We start from the raw sequence: 21866 nt of genomic DNA on the forward strand, positions 1-21866 counted from the left end.
CACTGCTGGGAGAAGGGAGCTTTTGGTCCCACGGCCCTGCACGAGGACCCTTTCCCGGGCAGACCTGCAGGCAGGTCTCAGGCTGGTTTTTTGGGATGCTGCAGAATGGGCTCCCGTCTAGGCAGATAGCGGAATTGTCACGTAAGGGCTCTGAGTCAGCCTTGGGGCACTTGGGCAGCAGGGTGTGCGTGGAGAAGGGGAAACCCAGGATTACAGCTGTCCTGCTGGCACCGCCTGCAAGCGGTAGGGGCTACAGGCCCGGCATTACAATCAGCTCTAACTAGATGTATATATAAAAATGTACATTCAAAAAAAAAAAAGTACGGGCATGTCATGGCCAGCAGAGCCCAGAGAAGCAATTGGAGCATTAGCCCTGCCCAAGGCACACCCCGGTGTCGGCCTGGAGGCAGAAAAACTACTTTTTATGGGCAGCCCAATGGGTCCTTCAGCTTTGGCGGGGCTAGTGAGTGCCGCTGCCAAATCCTGGCAGAAGGATCTGCGGAGAAGTGCTAAGCTCCCTTGCAGGAAGGAGCATACACAGCCAAAATAGGCTGGTTCAGGCGGGGAGAAGGCTGAGAACGGTGACCTTCCCTTTGCAGAGCACTGGGAGAGGCAGGACACAAACGTAGCAGCTTTCTGCTCATCTGCAGGGATGTGGCTCAAGTCCGTGCAGAGGGACAGCTGGGCACTCTGGACATGGCAGAGTTGTCGTGCAGGCCACTACATGCCTTTTGTTGCTGTAGGGCACTGTCTAGCTTAGGAGGATGCTTGGCTCCTAAAAAGCCCTTTCCAAAACACTGCAGCACCTCCCAAACTATTAGTGAACATGCAGGTGATGGACTCTGTGGCTCTCCAGGTGTTGGCATGCATGCATGCACGCAACGGCCTCCCGAGCCTCTGTCTGACCCCAGCTTGTAGAAAATGAGGTGAAATGGGGATGTGACAGGCAGGTATCTCTCCAACTCTCCCCCACACAGTGGGGAATACGGCCGCATGAACCACTGCTTTTCTTCTACTCCTGCTGCTCAGCAAGACAGACAGCAAATCAAAGCTGTCAAGCCCGCTCTAGGGAAGAAGCCCTTCTCCCCATTCACCTGCCCAGGCCCTTCTTCTGCCCCCCCCCGCCTGCACTGCACGTTGTGAGGGGTTCCCCCTGACTGGGGAACATTCTCCTAGCGCCCAGCTTTGCCTCCTCGCTACGGCAGTACTGGAAAAACCAGGGCAGGATTAGCATCCCTTATTTCCATCGCCAGTGCCTTTGCCGCTGATGGACGAGGTAACTTTCCTCCTCTACGCTCACCCACTTAAACTAAGGCTAAGTTGTAGCATCCCGCTGGGATAAAGCCTGACTGCAGCAGAGCCAGGCAGCGTAGCTCCTGCTGCATCTTGGCTGTGATTTGGGACCCTGTACAGCCGCAACGAGCTGCGGTCAGTACCTGGGTCCTGCTCACCCCGAAATGGGAACGCCTGCCCGTGACAGACCCCTGGGGCAGTGCCCGTATTCCTCCTCCCACACCAGCCCTGCGCTCCCCTGCGGCTGGGCTGGTGGTCAGGGTGGCAATGGGAGACGTGGTGGAAGGCAGATGGCTGCAGGGAAGAGCTGGGCAGCAGGGAGGACTGTACTTACGCGGGGATCTCATTGGTCAGGTGGCTTGAAAACAAAGAAACAAGGACATTGAGAAGAGACGGACAGACAGAGACTGACAAACAACAGCTCGACACAGATGCCCTCCCCAGGCAGGGCGTTAGGGCAGCAAGGAACCTGAGGTTGTAAGAGGCAGATGGACGGAGCGTAATCCAATACCCTGTCCCAGTGCCACGGAGCTGGGAATTAACCACGGGGGCTGTAGGAGCACAGTGCTGAGGAAGGGTACTGAGCCAGACTGCAGTGGACCAAGAGTCTCCTGTAGGAGAAATATCCAGCCCAGAGGCTGAAGAAAACCTCAGTCAGCAGCTGCGTAGCGGGCTCTGCTTATCTTGAGAGAGAAGCCCCAGGGACAAGTACAGCCACAGAGACCACAGGGTCCAAACACGTACCCCTAGCCCATGGGGTCAGGGTCGAGCAGATGCCGGAGAAGGTTAGCCAGATCCCACAGCAGCGACGGCCCGTTCCTGCTGGCAGAACCGACCCTTGCTGCACAAACAGCCAGGCAGACAAAGGAGCTGGCAGACAGGCATAAATGAAACCACAGGCAGAGCTACCTCTCCCCTCAGCACAGCTCACCCAGCCCACAACCCATTCCTGAGGACGTGGGCAAAGAAAGGCACCAGCCAGGAGCAGGGCACAGGCCACGTGAACCATCTTCATGGGGTGCACTCAGCCAGCTTCAGCCCGCTCCCAAACCAGACTATGCTAACCCAGAAGGTGGCCCAAACGCTGCAGAACGAGACCATCCAGACCTGAAGCTGGCCAGGCGCTGCCGTTATGGGGAAAGCCCTCTGCCAACAAAGGAGCTTTAGAGGTAAGGGCTGGAAGTGACTGCTCACGGCCCCGGTCTGGCTTGCCCCTCTTTGCGCGCTGTACTTGGATTTCTTCAACCCTAGCTCTTCCTCCTCCTAACAGCCCTAACTCCTTCTTTTGACCTTGGTTCAGCTCCGCAGCCAAGTTACCTCTTTGTCACGGCATTGTGGTACTCCATATACGTCCTACCATCAAAAGCGATGGCCTCTGCATCTCCAGCAGCCTTCTCAATGATCACTGGAGGTGGGAAAAAGAAGAGCTGTCAGGCAATGTAGCATGGCCTGTCTGTCCTTGGAGGCTAGGAAAATCCCCCTTTACACTGAGCATTTGTAACAGGACGAAGGCATGCACAAACCTGCCATCCCTTGGGGCATGGCAGCACTGTGGCACTCTAAGCAAGCCCCTGGAAAGGTTTGCTGTGGCTTTAGAGCCCGTGAGTTTGGACCATCTCCCTGTTTTGCAGCCAACTGTTACGAAATCTGCAGCCTTGTTGGTTGCCTGGCTGAAGCTGGGGAGAAACCTGCGCTTGGTGATGGCCCAAGCGCTAAACTCAGGGAGGTAGGAGGAAAAAAACCCTGATCTGGAGGCAGCTAGGCATTGCTCAGGCCCTCCAGGTGAATGTGCTACAGCACTAAACCACGTTTGCCTGCCCCAGGCTGCTTCAAGTGAGCACAGCAACGTACAACAGGATCAGATGGGAGGAGGTGACAGGGCTGGGTGATCTACCCGTGGGCAGCAGCATTCGCCCTGCTGCATGCAGTGTAATGCCTGCATTTCTGCAAAACGGCATAACCCCAACTTCACAGCTGCACAACAGTGCCAGCCTGCAAATGCCACAGCTTGTTTCCCCTTGGATCCCTCCCAGCAGTCACGAGGACAAGACCTCAGGCTTGGCCTAAGTGATGCGCTGTCCTGCTGCCACCAGCTAATCCTCAAAGCAGTTTCGTTGCCATGTCTGGCTAGCGGGTGAGGGTCCGTGTCCAGCCCTACCCTGGCAGTCTCACCTTTCTCGCAGTGAGCGCCGGAGAAGCCCCTCTGGCAGGCACACTCGTAGCTCTCTAGCCGGGGGCTGCAAGTGCCTCCGTTCTGGCAAGGATTGGGTTTCTGGGTACAGGGATGGCCTCGGAAGGGGGAGATCTCAATGGCGCTGCGGATGTTCTGCTCCTTCAGCATGGGCACCCCCTTGATGGAGATCTGGCAGATACAAGCAAAGGGAAGCGCAAGAGTCAGCCTTCACTGCCCCACTTCTCTGCGGGGCCGGTGGGGGGGACAGAGGCCAGTATCCTCTGGAAATGGATGGAAATCCAGCCCCAAGCCCCATGTGTTCCTGTGACGCCCGCCCGCCTCCTCTTCTGCCACCCACCGCTGCCACTTTTCAACTGGGTATGCCCCCCCCCGCACACATGGACCCATGCTGCCTATCCTCCAGCGACGCCAGTGCGGATGGCACATCTCCCAGCCAGATACCTGTCCCAGGCTGCCCGGTAGGACCTTACCCTCTGCACCGCTCCATCGAAACTGGTGGAGATGGCGGCTGCTCGAGCTAGCTTGCTGAAATCAGGGGCTCCCCCCACGTAAAATGGCTCCTTCAGGTTCAGGAAGGTGTGAGGCACCTGGGGAGGAGAGGGAAGAAGGTGAGATGGAGAAGATGTCAGGCTATCCCTAAGCTGCAAGTTGGGCATTTGGCCCAGCTCCGTGGGGACTAGAGGAGGCTGGGAGCAGGGCAGCGCTGCAGGCAGAGCAGGCACCCGTGCACAACCAGAAACCAGGCTGGTGGGAAAGCAAGCAACACCAGCCTGTCCCCCCCCACTCCCTGCCTTCCTCCCTCAAGTCATGGGCTGTGTCCTGGGGCAGGGCTGGCGTGGGATACCGCCGGCCATCTCTGCAGAGGCAGGAGCAGAAAAGCCCCTCGGAAAGCATGCCGGAGTCCAGCAAGCAGGACAGCCCTGCCCTAGGGCGGGCAGGTAGGCAGGAGATGGGCAGGCTGGTCTCAGCATCCCACTTGGGACCAGGTTCCTACCTTCTCCTCCGTTCCCTGTACTGCTCCTGCCCTTGCCAGCCACCCTGCAACCCTCTGCCTTCCTGGCCGGCCACCGGGACCTGCAGCCGGCCACCAGCCACGGCACTGCCGGGGTGAGCCGCTGCCGAGCCCAGGGAGAGGATGAGCTCCATGGATCTGGCACCAAACCGGGCTGCGTAAAGGGCGCTTGGGAGAAAGGAGCCTCCAGCGAACCTCCTCATGCCAAGCTGCAAGGTCTTGCCTGCCAGCAGGCACACAAGTTAAAGGTTTTCTGTGAATTTAGTTTTGTGGAGATGCTGTTCTAATGCTCTTGGGCGTGGAGGCCTCTGGTTTTGCGTGGCCCCCAAAACCGAGTAAACAAATACTGCTTCAGTCTCACCAGGGCTAACGTTTAAACCCAAACGCATACCAGAGGGATTCAGCTTGGGCTCATCCAGCTGCTACAGGTCCCCTACAGCAAATGGCTAGAGTAGGTTCTCCTGCATCTCATGTGGCTGTGTGTTTGGAGGAGAAAGACTCCCTCCTTGCTGTCACCCTGCAGCCCCAACTGCACAGCACGGAAAGTCCCGGGTGAGTCTTCAGCCACATGGTTCACTGGGCACACAACAGGAGCGATGTCCCTTCCCGAGCACCTGGGATGGACCCAGAGGCACAGCAGCGAGGCGAAGATGCAGTTATATGAATCACTAGCTAATGCTTTGTGGAGTTAACACAAGAAACATGACTGGATTAATTGAGATGCTTCCAAAACAAAATGTAGCAACTGGCTGGAAATTAATGACGGAAGAGGAAACGGGTGTCTCTAATCTACAGAGATCCTAAAGCTGCTTGGTCAGATGGGAAGGGGAGCGGGTGAAACACTGAGATCTGAATGGAAAACAAAAAAGAACAACGTGCCAATGGCAGATGAGATGGAAGTGCAGTGGGTCATACTTATCTTTACCTTACGGGATTTCTGGGATCCAGACAGCAGGGGAGGGAAAAATACAAATGAAAATCAAAGGGAGAGAGAGAGAGAGAGAAAAGGGAGATCAGTGGGTAACATCATAACATGCAGGGCTGCAAGACCACCGCTGCAACCAGTGCCTGGAGTAGCCAGGGAAGGGGAAGGGGAGCCGCAGAAGGCAACAGGAGGGGCCGCTGCCCCGCTGCCAGCCAGGGGAAACCTTTGGTGGGAGAGAAGCTTGAAAAGACAAGAGTGAGGGGAGGAAGAAATCCCTTTTTTGCATAAATTTGATGCTGTACTTCTAGGTGGATCTTAAGGATGAGTTCAGCAGCAATTGGGCCTTTTCCTGCATTATCAGCTTCCCCGCTGGAAAGGCAGATGAAAAGAAAGCCAGTGGCCCTGCCACGGAACCCCAGGGAACTGTTGTTTGTGCGGAGACAGAAGTGTGCAGAGGGGACAGGGAGAAGTCACAGGGGTAAGCTGCCGGCTTGGAAACAGAGAAGAGGAGGCACTGACGGATTCAGCAGCAACAGTGCAACGGGGCTTTTACTACTCCGTGACTTCTTCCCGGCCGAGCTCTCTGCGCAGCCAGCACTGCGGAGGGCTCCTGAGCACCAAGGGCACAGGCTGAAACCCTCACGGTCCAACACAGCGGCAGCACGGGCTGCAAGGGTGCCTCGCGTACCCTCCCCAATACAGGGACAGTCGAGGACCTGCAAAAAAGGATGGGCTGTGTGCGTGCATGAGTGTGAGGAGGGCTCAAACACACCCCCGAAACCAAGGTCCCAAGAATCGGGGCATGCGTGTCGCTGGCAAAGGCGGTGCAGCTCTGTGTGTGGTGTGGGACAAGGAGGGAGGAAGAACTGGAAGAGGTGGGCAGTTGCTGTCCTACAGCTCCAGGGCCAGGCTGCAGAGCAGCTAGGAGAGGCAGGTAAGCTCTGCCCCGCAGCATCCTTTTCTCCCCTGGTCTTGCCCACTCCTCCTCCAGCCTTAAAGACACGCACCACAGGGATTAAAAGCCCACGAGCCTGGGAACTTCTCAGCTCACTTCACACATGAGAGGAGCAGGGCTGAAAGCCCAGAGACCTCTCCCCGGCCCATCAACTTACCGGTGACTCTCCCATCACCCTCTCGCCGTTATTGATCCTCATTACCCCTTTGCGCCCATTCCTCTCCAACAAGACACTTATCCACGTGTTGAGGGGAACTGGCTCTTTGCTCCTGGCGGTGAGAAGGGAGGAGAAGACACAAGGGTGAGAGCTCTGCCATCACCACCTGCAAACACAGTGCTCTAAACCTCCCGTGACCAGCCTGGGCTGCCCAGGCCACCGCAGCTTGACCGGCTCGGGCTGCCCCAGCTCGCAGCCGCACAGACAGCCCAGCATTAGCCTGGGAAAGAGGCGGAGAGGGACAGCCGACCAAGAGCCATTCCTGCAAACAGCTGAGGCTGCTATGAAGCCTGTTCCCCCCATGCTTCCTTTATGGTTTTCTGGGGAGGGGAGCTCAAAGCCAGCGCTGGACGCTGAAAGCCACCGCTGACCCTCCATGCTTCTGTTGCCACCACCACCCCGACGAGCAGTTTCCCAGCCCACAGCCTACCCTACCTGAGCACAGCTGCCCCTTTGCCCAGGTCGTATCTGTACTCCAGGTAGCCATCGTGTAAGGCCAGAGAGACAAAGTCCCCTTTGCCGTCTGTCTTCTGGCCGTTGTAGAAGATCATGCCGCTGGGGTTCTTGGCCAGGAACACAACTTCCATGGACATTTTGTCCCTGAGGAGAGAAGGATTACGGATACCCTCCTGTCCGCCTGCCCACACGCTCTCTTCCTCTGCCCCCGTGTGCCAAGCCCTTGGAAGACCTCTGCCTGCCTGGGACTACACGTATGGCAGAGAGAAGCCACCCCTGCAAGGCACCCTTGCCGGGTAAGAGATACATCTGCCGTGTTCAGGGTGCTGCTCCGCAGTGCCTGTTTACCCAGCCTGTTGCAACACCAAGCACCCAGGGCACGGTGCCGGCTCAGTCTGGCTGCAGGGATTCTGGCGATGCCAGTCCCTGTGGACAAAACCACCAGCAGGCGAAAGGGACGACCTCCAGGGAGAGCCAGCATGTGACAGGCGAGGCTCAGAGCACAAGTTCTCTCCCCCAAGTCAGCCACGCAGGCGATGCGCTCACCTGCCCCTCTCCCGTTCCCTGGCACTTACTGCAGGTCAGGAACGAAGGTCTGCAGCCCATTCAGCTCCAGGTAGGAGAAGCCATTGAACTCCGGGAGGAAGGGCATGGTGTGGTCCTGCTCTGTCACTGGGCACAAACGAGGGAATGGTGAGGAAGAGGAGGCAGAGCAGCTTCAGCCAGTGCCCCAGAGCCACAGCAGGCAAAGCCTCCTGGCCACCCAGGCTGGGGAAATCAGCACCTTCAGTTCCACCCCCTTCCCCAGACCCGCTCCTCTGCCAGCTCCCGTCCCACCTAGCTCGCAGAAGTCTCCTTCCCGACCCATGGGACAGGCGCACAAGGCACCTCCCTCTGGCAGCACCAGGCAGGTGGCAGAGACGTGGCAGGGCGTAGGGTCGCAGGGATTCCTCTCGTCAGCACACGTCGGGCCTGCGGCAGAAAAGGCAGCCTGTCACATCAGCCTCTCAAACCGACGGCCATCAGGCACGATTTGGCCGGACGCAAATGTCTCTGATGTCTCCTGATGCCCTGCCAGCCTTTTTCTCCCGTCTCAGGTTGGGTTCCCATGACCCGAGAAGCCCCCCACAGTGGACCCCGCAAATGGCAGGTGATACCCTTGCCAGATTACGCCCCTAAAACGCAAGGGGAAATTTTTTTGTGCATGAGAACAAACAGATCCTGGCCCTTGCCTTATGAGCATACGAACAGGTCTACATTTTAAATTTACCGACTTCACTGCATGCGGCTTCGTCCTACGCTTCTCCCTCTAACCCACTGCTGACGCTCCACACCGCCTCCCTTCCCACTGTAGCTCATAACACGAGCCCCAGAGGCTCTGGGATCCCTCAGGGCCAGCCAGTGGGACGAGAAACCCCAGCAATGCTCTGTCCGCAGCCCCCTCCCCGTACCGGTGTAGGTGTAGAGACACTCGCAGTGGAACATCTCTGCCTCCTTGACGTGGCAGATGCCACCATGGTGGCAGGGGTTGGGATGACAGGGGTCGTTGCCGCACTCGCCCACCCCGCTGCCATACAGCACATCGCTGCCTTTCTCCCGCAGGTCGTACATCTGGTTGTTCACGTCCAGGAGGCGGATGCAGCCCTTCAGGCCCGTTGTAGCCGCGGTACGATCTGCCACCCTGAGGGGACAGAGGACAAAGTGGGTGGGGGTTTTGTCCCCGAGGACAAAAACGCAGAGGACCTCCAAGCATCTGGGTCAGGCTGTGCTCCCCAGCGAGGCGTTAAGAGGCCCCCCCAAGGCCCAGAGAAGCCCCAATCCCCAACGACCCTCCAGCCACCGCCTGGAGCCCGCTAGCAGGCAGAGGGCTGCAGCCACCACGGATGCTCTGCCCGCAGCAGATGCCGCGACACCCAGGACGGCGGTCCGGCGCCCGCACTCACGCAGCCATTTGGTCCTCCGGCGCTCCCCCGATGAAGAGGTCCGTGTCGAGGTTGAGCCCGTCGGTGCCCGTCGGGCTCTCCCCGCTGACGTGGGGTTCCCCGTCGACAGACAGCATGCCGCTGCGGCGGTTGCGGTTCACCACTAACTGGTGCCACTTGCCAGGCTCAACACGGACCTTGCTGGTGATGATTCCCGTGCCGGAGCCGGTGTTAAACCTGGAGCAGAAGAGGGGGAGGCTTGTGTCCGTGTCACCCTGCAGAAAGGTGACATCTGTGCCAAGGCACGGGGACCGCCGCATCCCAGGGAGAAGCTGGGAGCACTCGGGAGCCCACCTCCCTCCCCACCTCTGGACCAGACTGCACTCGGAGCACACAGCCGTCCCCCGCTGAGCATGGGGACTGACTGCCTGAGAACTCGTCTGGACTTTGCAGTCGCCAGAGAGCTGCCCTCCACCTCACCTCATTCCGAATCTGTGCCTTTGGCTTTTGGAACTGGAAAAATCATTTCAGCTCTGATTTCTGGGGCCTTTCTCCCTTTCTTTTTTCCCCTGCATTGCTTTCTCCAGTACAAAAACAGCGCCAAAACAAGACCTCTCACTTGCTCAAAAAACCAACACCTTTTAGCTTCTCAAAATTCAAACCGAAATAAGAGAATTAACTTTATTACAAAGTGCCACAGGGAAGGAGTCCCCTTAGTATTCCTATTAGATTGGAAAAAATGCTCCTCCTCTTGCTGTCCATTTGATGCTACAGTTTCTTAGCCTGCGAGTTCGAGCCCAGCACCCTCACAGTGTTGTGCAAAGACCATTCTGGCAAGAGCGGCTGCTCTGCTTTCCCCATACCACACAGGGCTGAGGGGAAAGGCACCCACCTGAGCTCCACGAAGCCACCAACCAGTGCCAGGGAAATGAAGTCTTTGCCATGGTTCTGCCCGTTGTAGAGCAGCAGCCCGCTGAGCTCCACGGTCCTGAACTCCATGGCGATGCGCACGGTGTGGTACGCCTTCATCATCTTGAAGGCCAGGTAGGACTTGCCACCAAAGCTGGGGATGAAGTACCTGATAGCTGCAAGAGCCGGGGGAGGAGGGCAGGGGGGTAGAGAAAGGAAGAGGGGATGAAGTAGAGGAGGGAACAGAAGGATAGAGAGCAGATAAAGGCCTGACATGAACCTGTGAACATTTTCCTACCTGTACAAACAAAGAGAGCTCTTGCAAAATGGCAGAAAGAAGCTCGCTCTCTCCCCTGGGCCCATGCTCCTCTGCAATTATCCCATCACTGCCTCCCAGACTCTCGTACTGGTAGCAACCAACTCCCCTCGTGATGGCATGCCCTCCAAAGACTTCTCCCAGGCTTTAGAGATCTGTGGTATTGCTCCCCCAGCACTTAGCTTCAGTGGTGTCCCAATCAGCTCCCCCCAGGTAAGGACCAGCGCTGTAGGTCCTTTCCATGCCCAGCTATCACATCCCCTGTGCTGTCAGCTGAGCTCTGCTGTACACACAGTTTCTCATAACTCAACTTCCCTGCTCCTTAGATAATTTTTATCTGTCCTCCCAGAATCCCACATGACAGATTTACATTCATCACTCCAGGCTTTTATTTATTGCAGCTGAGATTTTCCAAGGGATCTGGAAGGCCAAGCCCTATTAAAACTAACGGGGCTGGACACCCACATCCAGTAGCAGCTTTGAGTGCTCCAGCTTATAGCTTTAGGGACAAAGCTTTTCAGGAATAAGCACTCACAACCGCCCAGAGCCCCCGGCGTGACACCAAACTGCCAGTGAGAACTCACGGTAAATAACAGCCGCTCTGGTTAAGCACGCTGCCAGTCTGCAGCTGTTCGCTAAGCAGCCACGAGCACCAGGCAATACAGCCCGAATTATCAGCACACATCTCCTGGCGTTCGAGAGAACGGTTAGTACCTGTCTCTCTGTTACACTAACTAGCAGTCACTAGCTGCAGGACCTGCGAGTGACAATGCCACGAGCGGAGATAAAAAAGCAGCAGCTCACAATCCCCATGGTTCGGGGCGCTGGTATATCAGAAGCGGAGCCAGGAAGAAATTGCTCCTGGCACCTTCTTACCCTGCAGCCTTGTCGTGCTTGCCTCTTACAACGCATAGCGCACGTACAACCTGTTCTCGGCCGAGTTAAGCAAGCCGCTTAAATTGAGCCCTGCGGTGCCTCCTGCCTGGCGCACGTGCGGTGCCAGCGCTAGTTACGGGGCTGGGTTTGCACCTCCATCCCCGCGCAAGTCAATGCAGTTTGCTGGCGTAGGGACAGACTCGGGTCAGAGGCACGTACGTTTCTCGCAGACGGCTCCCCCTTTGCCTGCCGGGCAGCTGCAGGTGAACTCCTTGCCATCATCCTCGCAGGTGCCACCGTGCAGGCAGGGGTGAGAGTCGCAGGGCCGCGAGGGTTTCTTCGTGGCGGGGGGCTGGCGGGTGGGCTTCCGCCGGGTGGTGGCCGGGAGGGTGGAGGTGGGTCTCTTGGTGCCGACGGCTCCTGCCGTCTTGGCGCTGGGTCGGCCCACGGCGTCTGGGCGCGAGACGTGGACTGCGGTGGCAGCGGCAGCCGTCGTGTACCTGCGGGTGGTGGCGGGTGCCACGGTGGTGGCCGTGGTTGTGGTCACCGTGGTGGTGAAGAGCCTGGGGATCCAGTCTGGAACACAGCAAAATGCAGGTGGAGGCTGGTGCTTTGCAACCCTCTCCAGGGGCAGGGAAAGCCGCTCGGACTTTTGGGGTGAGATGCCAGCAAAGAAGCTTAGACGGACGGCTCTCTCAGGCTACCGCACACCCAAAAAAAAGCCCGAGAGCCCTCTCCCCTCCGCTTTCCGGGTCCCAGGGCTCCCGCTGCATGGCCCGGCTTACAAGTCCGGCAGCTGCCTGCACAGGGCGCGTGTCTGCACGGAGCCCTCCTCTGCAGCACCGCCGTGCTGCCTGTCCTCCCACCCTGGCACGGGGACAGCCATGCTCCCAGGCAGAGCTGCGTGCCCGGTGCGGCCATACGCCTTTCCTTCCTAGAAAAATCAGCGTTTCAGGTTTATCAGCATGAGATCGTGCGGGCTAGCCTGGCCACCCCTTCACGAGTACCAGTAACAGCTCACTTTCCAGGTCCGTGGGCAGTGTCACATCACCATGTGCCATGTGCTGTGGAAGAGAGGAGCAATTTTACCCCCCGTTATGGCCCTCCTGAGTTGAGAACAAGTCCGGCCACACGGACTAACCTCTGAGCCCTGGCTCTGGAGGGCACTGTCTGGGGAAGCATTTGACGGGTTACTGCTAGAGATGAAAGGTCCTGGCAAGACCAGAAGAGCCAGCCTGCCCATTTGAAAGCCTAAACCGAGAGAGGGGAATGCCTGCAGACAGAGGGGGCTCACCAAAGTCCATGAATTTGACATGCTCCTGCTGGGGCTTCTTCACCAGGATGGTTTTCTTCTTGGAAGCTTTGATCTGCTTCAGCAGGGCCCCTTGGACATCAGCTGCCGTGTAGGAAGTGGCTGATTGTAGCCAGGAGGAGAAAGCAGAAAGGCAAGAGTGAAGATGCAGGGCCCACCTAGAAGTTTCCCTCTCATGACCTCCCCGCAATGCATCCGAATCATTCCTTTCCCTAGGAATATGCTTCCAGCCTTCCAGGCACCACCTTAGGGTGCACCTCCTCCCAGCATCTGTTGATTTTGCTGGACCGAAGACACAGCCCTGGCAAATTTTAATAAGGTTCTTTCATGCTCCTCGCCGCACGCGTGTTTCTCGGGCCGGCAGCCCCATTGGAAGTGCCTGCTCCATCCTCAGGCAGATGGTGATGCCACCGTGAATCAGCACCGGGAGGGTTCTTACCTGGGTCAAAGTGGGACTCCACAATGACACGGACAGCGCTGCTCTGCCCCAGGTCTCGGACACGGATGCTCTTGAAATCCTTCTTAACGTCAGAATTGCGGAAAAGCTCATCCAGCTAGTTGGTCGGAGGTGCAGGAGGAAAGATAAACAAACTGATTAATGGGGAGATCTTAGGACATAGGTCCTTTCAATAAAAGATCTTGACTCTCAGCAAGTCTCCTTGGTTACAGCCCACAGGGGTTTGCATCCAAACCTTTGCAAGCCATGCCACTGAGACGTGCAGAGAACAGGGCTCTGTTGTGTAGGGTGATAGTTTCAGATGGTCCCTATTCCTTATGGCCTGCAGTCAAAGGTAAGAACAGGATCCAGAAACAGCGTGGGGAAAGCAAGCTGTCCCCATTGTACCCGTGAAGAAACGTGGAACAGAGCCAGACCAGAGACACCTTGCAGTTCATATAGGGATTTTCTTTTGTGTGGCATCTAAGTCTTACTGATCTCTTCTAAAGCTGTGTAAACCCGCTTAGGCACTTTGGAAAATCCCATAAGGCACCATCCTGCATCTTTAAGTACCTGACTGCCTTTTAAAATTTGGCTCTCAGACATTGCAAGATTTGTCTGAAATCACATGAAGGAGACAGTGACAGTCCAAGTCTTACAGCAAGGCAGGGCTTTAACACCCCTGCTAGCTATCTGTCCAGCCTTGCGTTGGGCAGCAGTCATCACAGCTAGAGGCCACCGCTTCCTTCCCTCAGCTTCAAGGCAAAGAGAGAAGAAAGTAATTAACTGACTAATGGTCCCACGGCATAGCCTCCCCCTCTAATTTTGGGCATAGTGACCTCGGAGGGGTAAAGGAGCACATCACATCCATGGGCATTCGCAGGTAGGTTCCACAGGGACAACAGGTCTCTGCAGCACAGGGCCGTGGCAGGAACTCTCAGCCCAGCCACAGACGGCCAGTGCCATGCCTTCGTTTCAACCAGCCTGGGAAAACAGAAACCAGCAAAGTCTCTTGCCTTCTTGAGGGGGAGAATGGATGAACCAGTGAATGAAGCTTTTCTGCGCATGTTTGCATCCTCAGATAGAAGCCACTGTTGTATTGGGAAATATTGCTATTGTGATTCAGAACTGCATGAACCATATGGTCCATATGCCAGGCACACATCTGCTTATATGACGGTACTGAGGGCTTGCCAACTTCTAAATGCAGCTTGGAACCAGCTCTAAATATGTTAATCTCCTCGCAAAGATGCTTTGTATTTGCTGTGCCACACTGCAGGCTACAGTATAAAGTTGCTACCCCACCCAGCGCTTCCTTGGCATACCCATATGTACACATTGCCACGCAAAGTCCGCCTACTCCAAGAGCTGGCAACGCAGGGGGGTTCTCCTTGGAAGCGGGAGACTGGATTTACACAAGCCGCTTCCCGAGTTCTGTAGCTGAACTGGAGGGGCAAAGGGGTTTGGGACGCGTTTTTGTCTAAGGGCTTTTCATGGAGATAAGGACACTTTGGGAAATCCAGGCGTTAAGGGAGAACCTCTTGTCTAAACAGCCCTACCACCAAGATCAAGCTGAAAAAGGATAATTTTTGACCCAGCACATAACAAAGCATGGAACACACTGACACAGCATATGGTAGAGGCTAATAACACTCATAGATTAAAGAGAGATTGGACAAATTCACAGAGCGTACCTCTTAGAACCGGTGCATCATCTCCTTACATCTTAAGTGCCCACCCCATAAAAGTGCTGGCCCTGGCGGTAAGCCACGTTCACTCCTAACTTTAGGAGGTTAACCCCATCTCAAAAAAAAAAAAACCCCATAACATGGAGCAATGCTCCTCCAAGGCACTCAACACATTTTGCAGACAGGTCTCTGTGCTCCCATTTAACAGACAGCAATGACAGGCCACAGCCTCCCCAGAAACCATCACGAACGAGAAGGCGAAGCAGGTAACCCACAGTGGTTCCCAGGGTCGGGACAACAAGAGCGTCTGCAGCTACAGAGGGTGGTGGTGGCACAGGGTACCGTAACACGCACCCGGGGAGCAGTGCTCGGAAAGCAGACAGCGCTCGGTCCCTGTTTCAGCGGGACAGCCTTCCTGCAGAGCGCCGGCATCTCGGAGGCTAAGCGGACGCGAGCAGGCAAGCATGCCGCAGGCTGGCTCCGCATGGGAAGCCAGCCGCTTGAACAGACCAGCCGGCTTATTAGCGGCGGCGCGGAGAGAGCCTGCTCGCTTGAGAAGGGGACGACTGTGTTTCTGGAAGTGAACATTTGGGGTTTAGTCGTCTGTCCACCACAGGGCAGACAGAGGTGGGCAGGGTCCTGTCTTCTTCTGCCGAGGCCAGAAAAGCCCTAGCCAGACCCTAGATCAAGTGCAAAGAACTCACCGCACTCTCAATGCTCCTGGCCGTCTCCCCAAAGAGCTCTGACTTGGGGTCAGCCATCTCAGGTGTGTAGAACAGCTCCTGGCCTTCCACCTCCTCCAAGATGAGGACTCCTTGGAAGACTTTGGTAGCTATGGGAGGGAGGGTAAACAAGACAAATGCCTTTAGTCAGCTTGCGGGCAGGGGACAGGCATGTGGCTGACAGCCGCAAGGAGCGTTCGAGTCCCTGGGGGGAAAGGGTGATGGCAGTGTGCGGGTAGTGCCAGTGTTGGGGTTAGTCTGGATGGGTCTGGGAGAGCGCCATGGAGGATTAGTATCAGAGGGTGCTGGAGCAGATGGCAAAGACCAGGCTGGAGATGGCAGCTTTTACCATACGGTTTCCTCTGAGCTCCGGCCCGGATAGCAGCCCCCCTGCACCGGCTGAGTAACAAGAGAAAGACGTTAGCCAGAGCAGCACATAGTCAATACGGCAGGATCAGACACGTGCATGCAAATAGGGGCAGAAGAGGGTGAAATGTGGACTCTGGGCAAGGAGAAGACCTGTGCTGGGAGAGGGAAGTAGAGACCCTGCCAGCGAACAGGCTGTGGCCAGCCTTGCAAAAGCAGACCAAAAGTGCAACAGGAACCCAAGGTGTGGTTCCCTTCCAGGGGAGCTGTGGGAGTGCAGAGGCAGCTATAGAAAGATCCCCGCTGCGCGTAACCACACGGGAGGTTCCCAGCAGCTGTCCTTTTGTGGGTTAAAAGGGGAATGTGGTGTCCAGAGGAAAAGGGGATGTCCTGCTGGAAACCCCAAGGAACAGGGACAGTTAAGAACAACCACAGTGACCAGTGACGAAACATCTGGGAGACGGCCCCAGAGCAACAATTTTTAGGGTAACGAGGATGTATGTACAGGGCAACCAATACTCTGACCGAGCGCAGGTGGCTCTGTGTTTCTTCAACATGGACAGCGTGAAAGGGACAGTAATTAGGCAAGACGGATCCCGCCTAGGTCATGAAAGCAGCGCGCACCTCTGGGAACCACAGCGTGAGTCAGACTCCCCAGGAAGCCCAGCAGGGATGCTGAGGCTACAGCTGCTCTCCCCGCCTGCCCTGGCACCAAACTGGTCCTGGTCAGCCCAACTCCCTTTACAGCCATCGACACAGATAAAATGGGAATCCAAGAAATTCCCTCGTTCCCTCTAGTGCCAGCCATGAGCTGTCCAGAAGCCTGGGCAAAACACTGGTCAAAGTTTTAAGGCTGTAGCAGTCAAGGAAGAAAGTGGTTACCTAAGCGAAGAAAACTGCAGAGTGCCCCGGCTCCCCATGTCAACAGCAGCACCCACCCAAGCACCAGGGCTGGCTGCTGGGGGCTGCGGCCGGTGGGCACAACGTCTGCCAGCTACCGTGGCTCACCACGTCCCCATGAACATCCCCTCAGGGACACCCCAGCCCCCAAGACTGGACGCAGGAACCACGTTCACTGCCAGCCGGGCAAGCACAGCACCACGCTGCTCTCTCCGCCATCTCTCCCTCTCCTGCACCCTGCAAGAGCTCAGGCTGACTCCTGACCACGGCAAGGGAGCCCAGAGCCCAGCCCCGAGGACAAACTCACCCGGACAGTTGCTGCCTTCTGCATCAGCAGCCGCAGTCTTGCCATCAGAGCAGCATCCCAGCGGGGTGTTGTAACACGTCGCCCTCTCGATGGCTGGGGTAGAAGTTACCTGGCTTTCCTCCACCTCCTCTTCCCCTGCAGGGCATTAAGAGGAGCATTCACCAGCAGAAGGTAAGACCTCACCTCCGTGTCAGAGAATAAGGCCGAGACACAACTTCGTTTCGTTGGGAGGGACGGGGTACGGTTTAGCTCGCAACCAACGTGCCAAGCCTAAGAAGCGCACACTCACCGGCAGAGCCTGCCCCACTAGATTCCTGGTCTCCACTGATGCCCATCTCTTGGTCTCCACTGCCTTCTGCACTCCCTGATTCAACGTAGGCAGGCTGGGTGGTGGCCAGGACCACCGGTGCGGTGGAGAGCGGGCGGACGGTGGTCTTATACACCCCATGGGTCATCCACGGCGTAGTGGCTGGTCTGGCAGTCGTGATGCGCCTCGTTGTAGGGTGACCTCTTTCAGTAGGCCTGGCTTCCAGCAGCAGGGAGCTGGTGGCCAGCTCGGTGGGTTCCGGAGCCCGGGTGGTGAGCCGCAGTGGCGGAGGAAGAATTAACTTGTCCAAGGGCAGCGTGGGCAGCGGTGTGGGTGGTGAGGTGTGGCTTGTGTGAGTGATGGACTCTGAAAGGAGCAGCGAGACAGGGTAGGTGAGGAGGGGCAGGTCTGGGAAAGGCTGCCTGTGACATTGGGACGCATGTTGCAAACCCTCAGGCACCTGCCCCGGGCAGCACATCTGCTGTGCCATGAAGAGTCACGGCACAGCGAGGAACCGCGGAGGGAGGCAGCCAGACCCGGGTCCAGTGTCAGGCCAGAGGGCTGGCACTGCCCCAGCACCGAGAGCAGCCGACACTCACCGTGGCACTGCCCCACATGCTTCACTGTGATGAGCTGTCCCTGCCGGCAGGCGATGGTCTTCAGCTGGCACTGGTCCCCGTAAGTGACACCATCGGAGCCACACACCTGGGAGGCAGAGGGGAAACGTGAGCTGCACCTCCGTCCTCCTCCAAGCCCTGGGCAAAATAAACCGGTCTCTAAATGCTGGAAGCAGAGGCTTTGCAGGAGTCCCTCTGAGGCAAAGAGGCAATGGTCTGTACAGAGGGACCGGAGGGCGGGCTGCGGAAGCCCGGGAGCTGAGCAGCTCAGAGGTGCCAGATGGGGCACGGAGCACCCAGCTCTGCTGGGAGACATCTCTGGCTCGCATGTCACCCTTCCCCAAGCACCGAAGACAGTGACTGAACTTGCCCGCCTGCTTCTTGCGGGGGCGAAGAGACATCAGACTCCCGCGCTGCCTGCACCGGCCCGACGCAGCCGAGCTAGCCACATGTCCCCCCCACGCTGCTCAGCCCCCCATGGCTGCCTCTCCCGCAAACCTTGGTCATGTTGGCCTCTGAGCAGAGAGGGGATGGGCACTCGCAGTGGGCAAAGCCGTTGACTTCCACGCACGAGGCCCCAAACTCGCAACTCATTTCCTCGCAGGATTTTGGGGCTGACGGGTCTGGGGTAGGGAGAGAAGGGGGAAGAGATGACCAACAGAGCACATACCGATCACACAGAAACAGGCTATGCTGAATCAAAATCCCTCTCTCCTCCCAGTGGGTCTTAGCTCTCCCACAGACTCGCCAGAGCAGTTCAGACCAGCGGACAAGACAGACTTTCACCAAACAAAGAAACAGTCCCTCGTGCTGTGGCATGAGTGCACAGATAACAGGAATCCAGCCAGGAATGGAGGCCAGGGCCCCTTTCCTCTGAAGCACCAAGCACGCAGGGTGGGAGGAACGCATTTCTTTCATGGGCCTATGTGTTGCCCTTCAGCAGTACCCAAGCACCCATTTCTCGGTGCCCCACGCAATCCCTCTGGCGTGCGGCTCCCTCACCTTTCTCACAGCCAGTCATGCCCAGCTTGCTGCCATTGGGGCACTGGTTGCATTTCATGCCAGTGATACCAGTCTTGCAGGAGCACAGTCCAGTCATCTGCTCACAGTCATCACGCACTGAACCCACCGGGTCGCAGTTACAGGCTGGGCAAGAAGGGAGAAAAGACACTGTTTTGCTGGTGGATTTGTGAAGCCAGACTCACTCAGGTCCCCCAACAATCCAAGAGAAGAGTGCGGAGAAGGGGCCAGGGGAGGACCCCAATGCTCACTGCTACTCAGTACTTACTGACCCCACACCAGCTGCGGGAACCGCTACCCTCTGACCACGGTCTTATGGCTTGTGATCCCCCATCTGCCCCACAGACCCACATTCCTATCAGCACTACAGATTTACATGGCTCCCGTAGGAATGTTCACCCATCCCAGGAGACCTTCTGCCTCTCTCTGAAGCAAGATAAAGGAGAGGGGTGGTAGAAGAGATAGTGGCTGTTGGTGTCTGTCTAGCTTGAGGTCAGAGTATTTTACCTACTGACATCTGTGATTCTGCTTTTAGAGGGAGACCCCACTCTGATTTAAAGACTACAGGTGAGAGTGAATTAAGTACAGACTTGGGAAGACATTTCAGCAGTGTGATGCCTTTGCTGTTACAAAGCTGACATCCTATTTCCAATTTAAGCTTTCTGCTCTGACCCGCACCTACTGAATCCTGACACGCCAGCGTTTAGACAAGCACTCCTTCCTGGAGCCGTGAGAGGAACCCAGGAGTCTGCCTGCCCCTCGTCTCTCCGAAGCACAAAGCATCCTTCCTACCCTTCAGCTGCACAATGGCGTCTCCAGCTGGAGCTTGCTACCTCGGAGCAGGGCACTTGGATTTAGTCCCTCGGCCAGGGGCTTACGCCAGGTGGGAGCCTGAGACGTATCTACCGCACAGCGGACAGCTATCTGTGATTTCAGTGAGAGATGGGTAGAATCATATTCTCTCTTCTTTGCAATCCCCTCCCAATAATTCCTCTTCCCCCTGGCTGTTCTGGCCTCTGCCTAGTTGGCACTTACTGGATTTCTTGGGTGGGTCTCCAATGCAGCTTGAAATAAAGAGGGCTTTTTTTCTGTTTGTTTACTGCTGTTTTCGCATAGCTATTCCTGCTGGGGTCAGCATCAACGGGCAAAAATACCGCCTCGTTCCTTCAGCTTCAAACCCATTCCTTTGCACCTGCCTGCCCTACCACATGCAGGGACACCAGGGCTCATTCCTGCTGGGCTCTAGCAGCCCTGCAGAATATCTGGCCAGGGAGCAGGCCCACGAAAGGAGATGCTGTCTCCTAGCCGAGGTGCACCACGGGGGAGCAACAGCACCTGCGCAACCCCGCTTCAGGCCACCCTGTCTCTCTTGCACGGAGCAAGTCATCAAGCTCTGCAAAAACAGCCGCTGGAGGTGACTTACAACAGGACCAACGTTAGGGCTCATGGTTTTAAATAGCACGACACCCCGCCATGCCTTGAGCCCCCCCGAGCAGGCCAGGGAGCCGTGCCAGCAGAGAGTTGCACGGGACGAGGGGTGAGGACCCAGCCGTGCCCACACTCACGCGTGCAGCCGCTCTTGCTGTCGGTGACGATGCCGCGGAAGTTCCAGAAGCCGGGCTCGCAGCGGTCACATTTCAGGCCCCCCACGCCTGGCTTGCAGGAGCACTGCCCCGTTGCGGGGTTGCAGGCTCCCCCGTAGGAGCCATAGGGGTTGCACTGGCAGGTGCCTGGGAGCCAGAGAGAAAAAGAGAGCGTGAGGCTGAGTCCCGGCCAAGGAGAAGGGGGGACGCTGGGGGCTGCATCGGGGCGGAGGGACCGACGGCGGAGCCAGCGAGCTGCTCAGCCGGGGCAGGAACGTGGTCTCACGCTGGGCAGGAGGAGGTTTCGCCAGCTGGTCTCAACAATTCTCCTCTGCCTCAGCTACAAGGGGGAGCTAAACCTTCAGGGATTAAGCCGCTTGCTTTGCTGTCATCAAGAACTCCTCTCTCATTAACATCAAACGGGGAGGAAGCTATTAGAAGTTTATCATTAATTCATTAATTAGGAACTTGATGGAGGGAAATGATCCAAAGATAGACAGAGAGACGCTCCCTTTATCCACAGGGAGCAGCAGAAAGGGGACGTGGGGCAGAGCTGGAGAGAAAGGGAGACCTCAGGAGCAGCAAGTAGGGTGCACGCACACATCCCCAGACTGCCAGAGAAATGGCACGTCCAGAACAGGCAGCAATGGATACAACTGCCCTAGGGGCTTCAAGCTACTGGTTAAGTGGTGATTACCTCCTGATGTCTGCTTGCTGCCAACACAGGGACACAGGTGGGATAGAAACCGATGGGATACTGAATCCCAGTCAGTTGGGAAGCTGTGTCCATGGATTGGAGGGCAAGGGACAGGACTTCCATCAGAGACGCAGAGGAACATGACTACCAACCGCCACTGGCAGGGCGATGCTGAAAGCCAAAGGCTTCTGTCCTCCCCTAGCGTCACTCTGACCAGCTCCTCTCTGCTCTGCTAGCCCCTCTTGGCCAGCACACACCACACCACCACGCGTCTACTCGTCCAGCGCCCACCTCGGCCCGCAGCCCACCCCGCGCACCCCCTACCAGGAGATCTCTGGACATTCTCTGAACGCTGCTGCTTTTTAAATTATACGGCACATTAAACAGCACTACATCCTCATCAAGCAGGCATTAGCCAGGCCCAAGCACGGCGTGAATCATGTCTCCGCAGGGTAATGTGTTTCCCTAACAGGTGGTCACAGCCTCAGCTGTTAAGAGTTTGCTAATGCCTTTCAAAATGCACCTTCTGCTAAAGTGCTGACTCCGATAATTATTTAATAAATATTGATGAAACATTTGCCAGCTCAGCTTCCTGCACAGTGCAGTCACCCACTAGTCACCGGTCCTGGGGTGGCCTGCAGAAGGTCCCTAGGTGAACCCGAAAGCTCTCTTCCACCTCAGCCTGCAGTGCAAGGATACAAGCAATATTTTTATCACTCGGGCTGGTGAAAAGCCCTAAGCCTGTACCAATGGGTTGAAGGCATAGAGGGCACGGTCTAGCCCTAGGGGCACCTTCTGGGGGGTCCAGCACGGACTCAGCACCAGACGAGTTCTGA

At 56.9% G+C, this 21866-nt stretch overlaps 1 protein-coding gene across 5 annotated transcripts in view; it reads right to left on the reverse strand.

The window, feature by feature from the left end:
* Positions 1-21866, reverse strand: part of AGRN (agrin) — a 127162-nt gene that overhangs the window by 7579 nt on the left and 97717 nt on the right. For 3 of the 5 annotated variants that reach the window (XM_052792629.1, XM_052792631.1, XM_052792632.1), the window contains 21 exons: positions 20316-20480; positions 18733-18876; positions 18229-18353; positions 17713-17818; positions 17096-17479; positions 16807-16941; positions 15216-15343; positions 12827-12941; positions 12370-12489; positions 11295-11651; positions 9867-10059; positions 8996-9211; positions 8504-8733; positions 7890-8024; positions 7628-7724; positions 7032-7196; positions 6537-6648; positions 5425-5436; positions 3958-4074; positions 3466-3655; positions 2611-2698 (listed from right to left, as the gene is read on the reverse strand). In XM_052792629.1, coding sequence (XP_052648589.1) covers positions 2611-2698; positions 3466-3655; positions 3958-4074; positions 5425-5436; positions 6537-6648; positions 7032-7196; positions 7628-7724; positions 7890-8024; positions 8504-8733; positions 8996-9211; positions 9867-10059; positions 11295-11651; positions 12370-12489; positions 12827-12941; positions 15216-15343; positions 16807-16941; positions 17096-17479; positions 17713-17818; positions 18229-18353; positions 18733-18876; positions 20316-20480 — 3334 coding nt within the window. The remainder of the gene's footprint in view (positions 1-2610; positions 2699-3465; positions 3656-3957; positions 4075-5424; positions 5437-6536; positions 6649-7031; positions 7197-7627; positions 7725-7889; positions 8025-8503; positions 8734-8995; positions 9212-9866; positions 10060-11294; positions 11652-12369; positions 12490-12826; positions 12942-15215; positions 15344-16806; positions 16942-17095; positions 17480-17712; positions 17819-18228; positions 18354-18732; positions 18877-20315; positions 20481-21866) is intronic. The other 2 variants (XM_052792633.1, XM_052792630.1) reach the window with 1 other exon arrangement.

The sequence above is a fragment of the Harpia harpyja genome, chromosome 7, assembly GCF_026419915.1.
Source record: "Harpia harpyja isolate bHarHar1 chromosome 7, bHarHar1 primary haplotype, whole genome shotgun sequence".
NCBI classification, from domain to species: Eukaryota; Metazoa; Chordata; class Aves; order Accipitriformes; family Accipitridae; genus Harpia; species Harpia harpyja.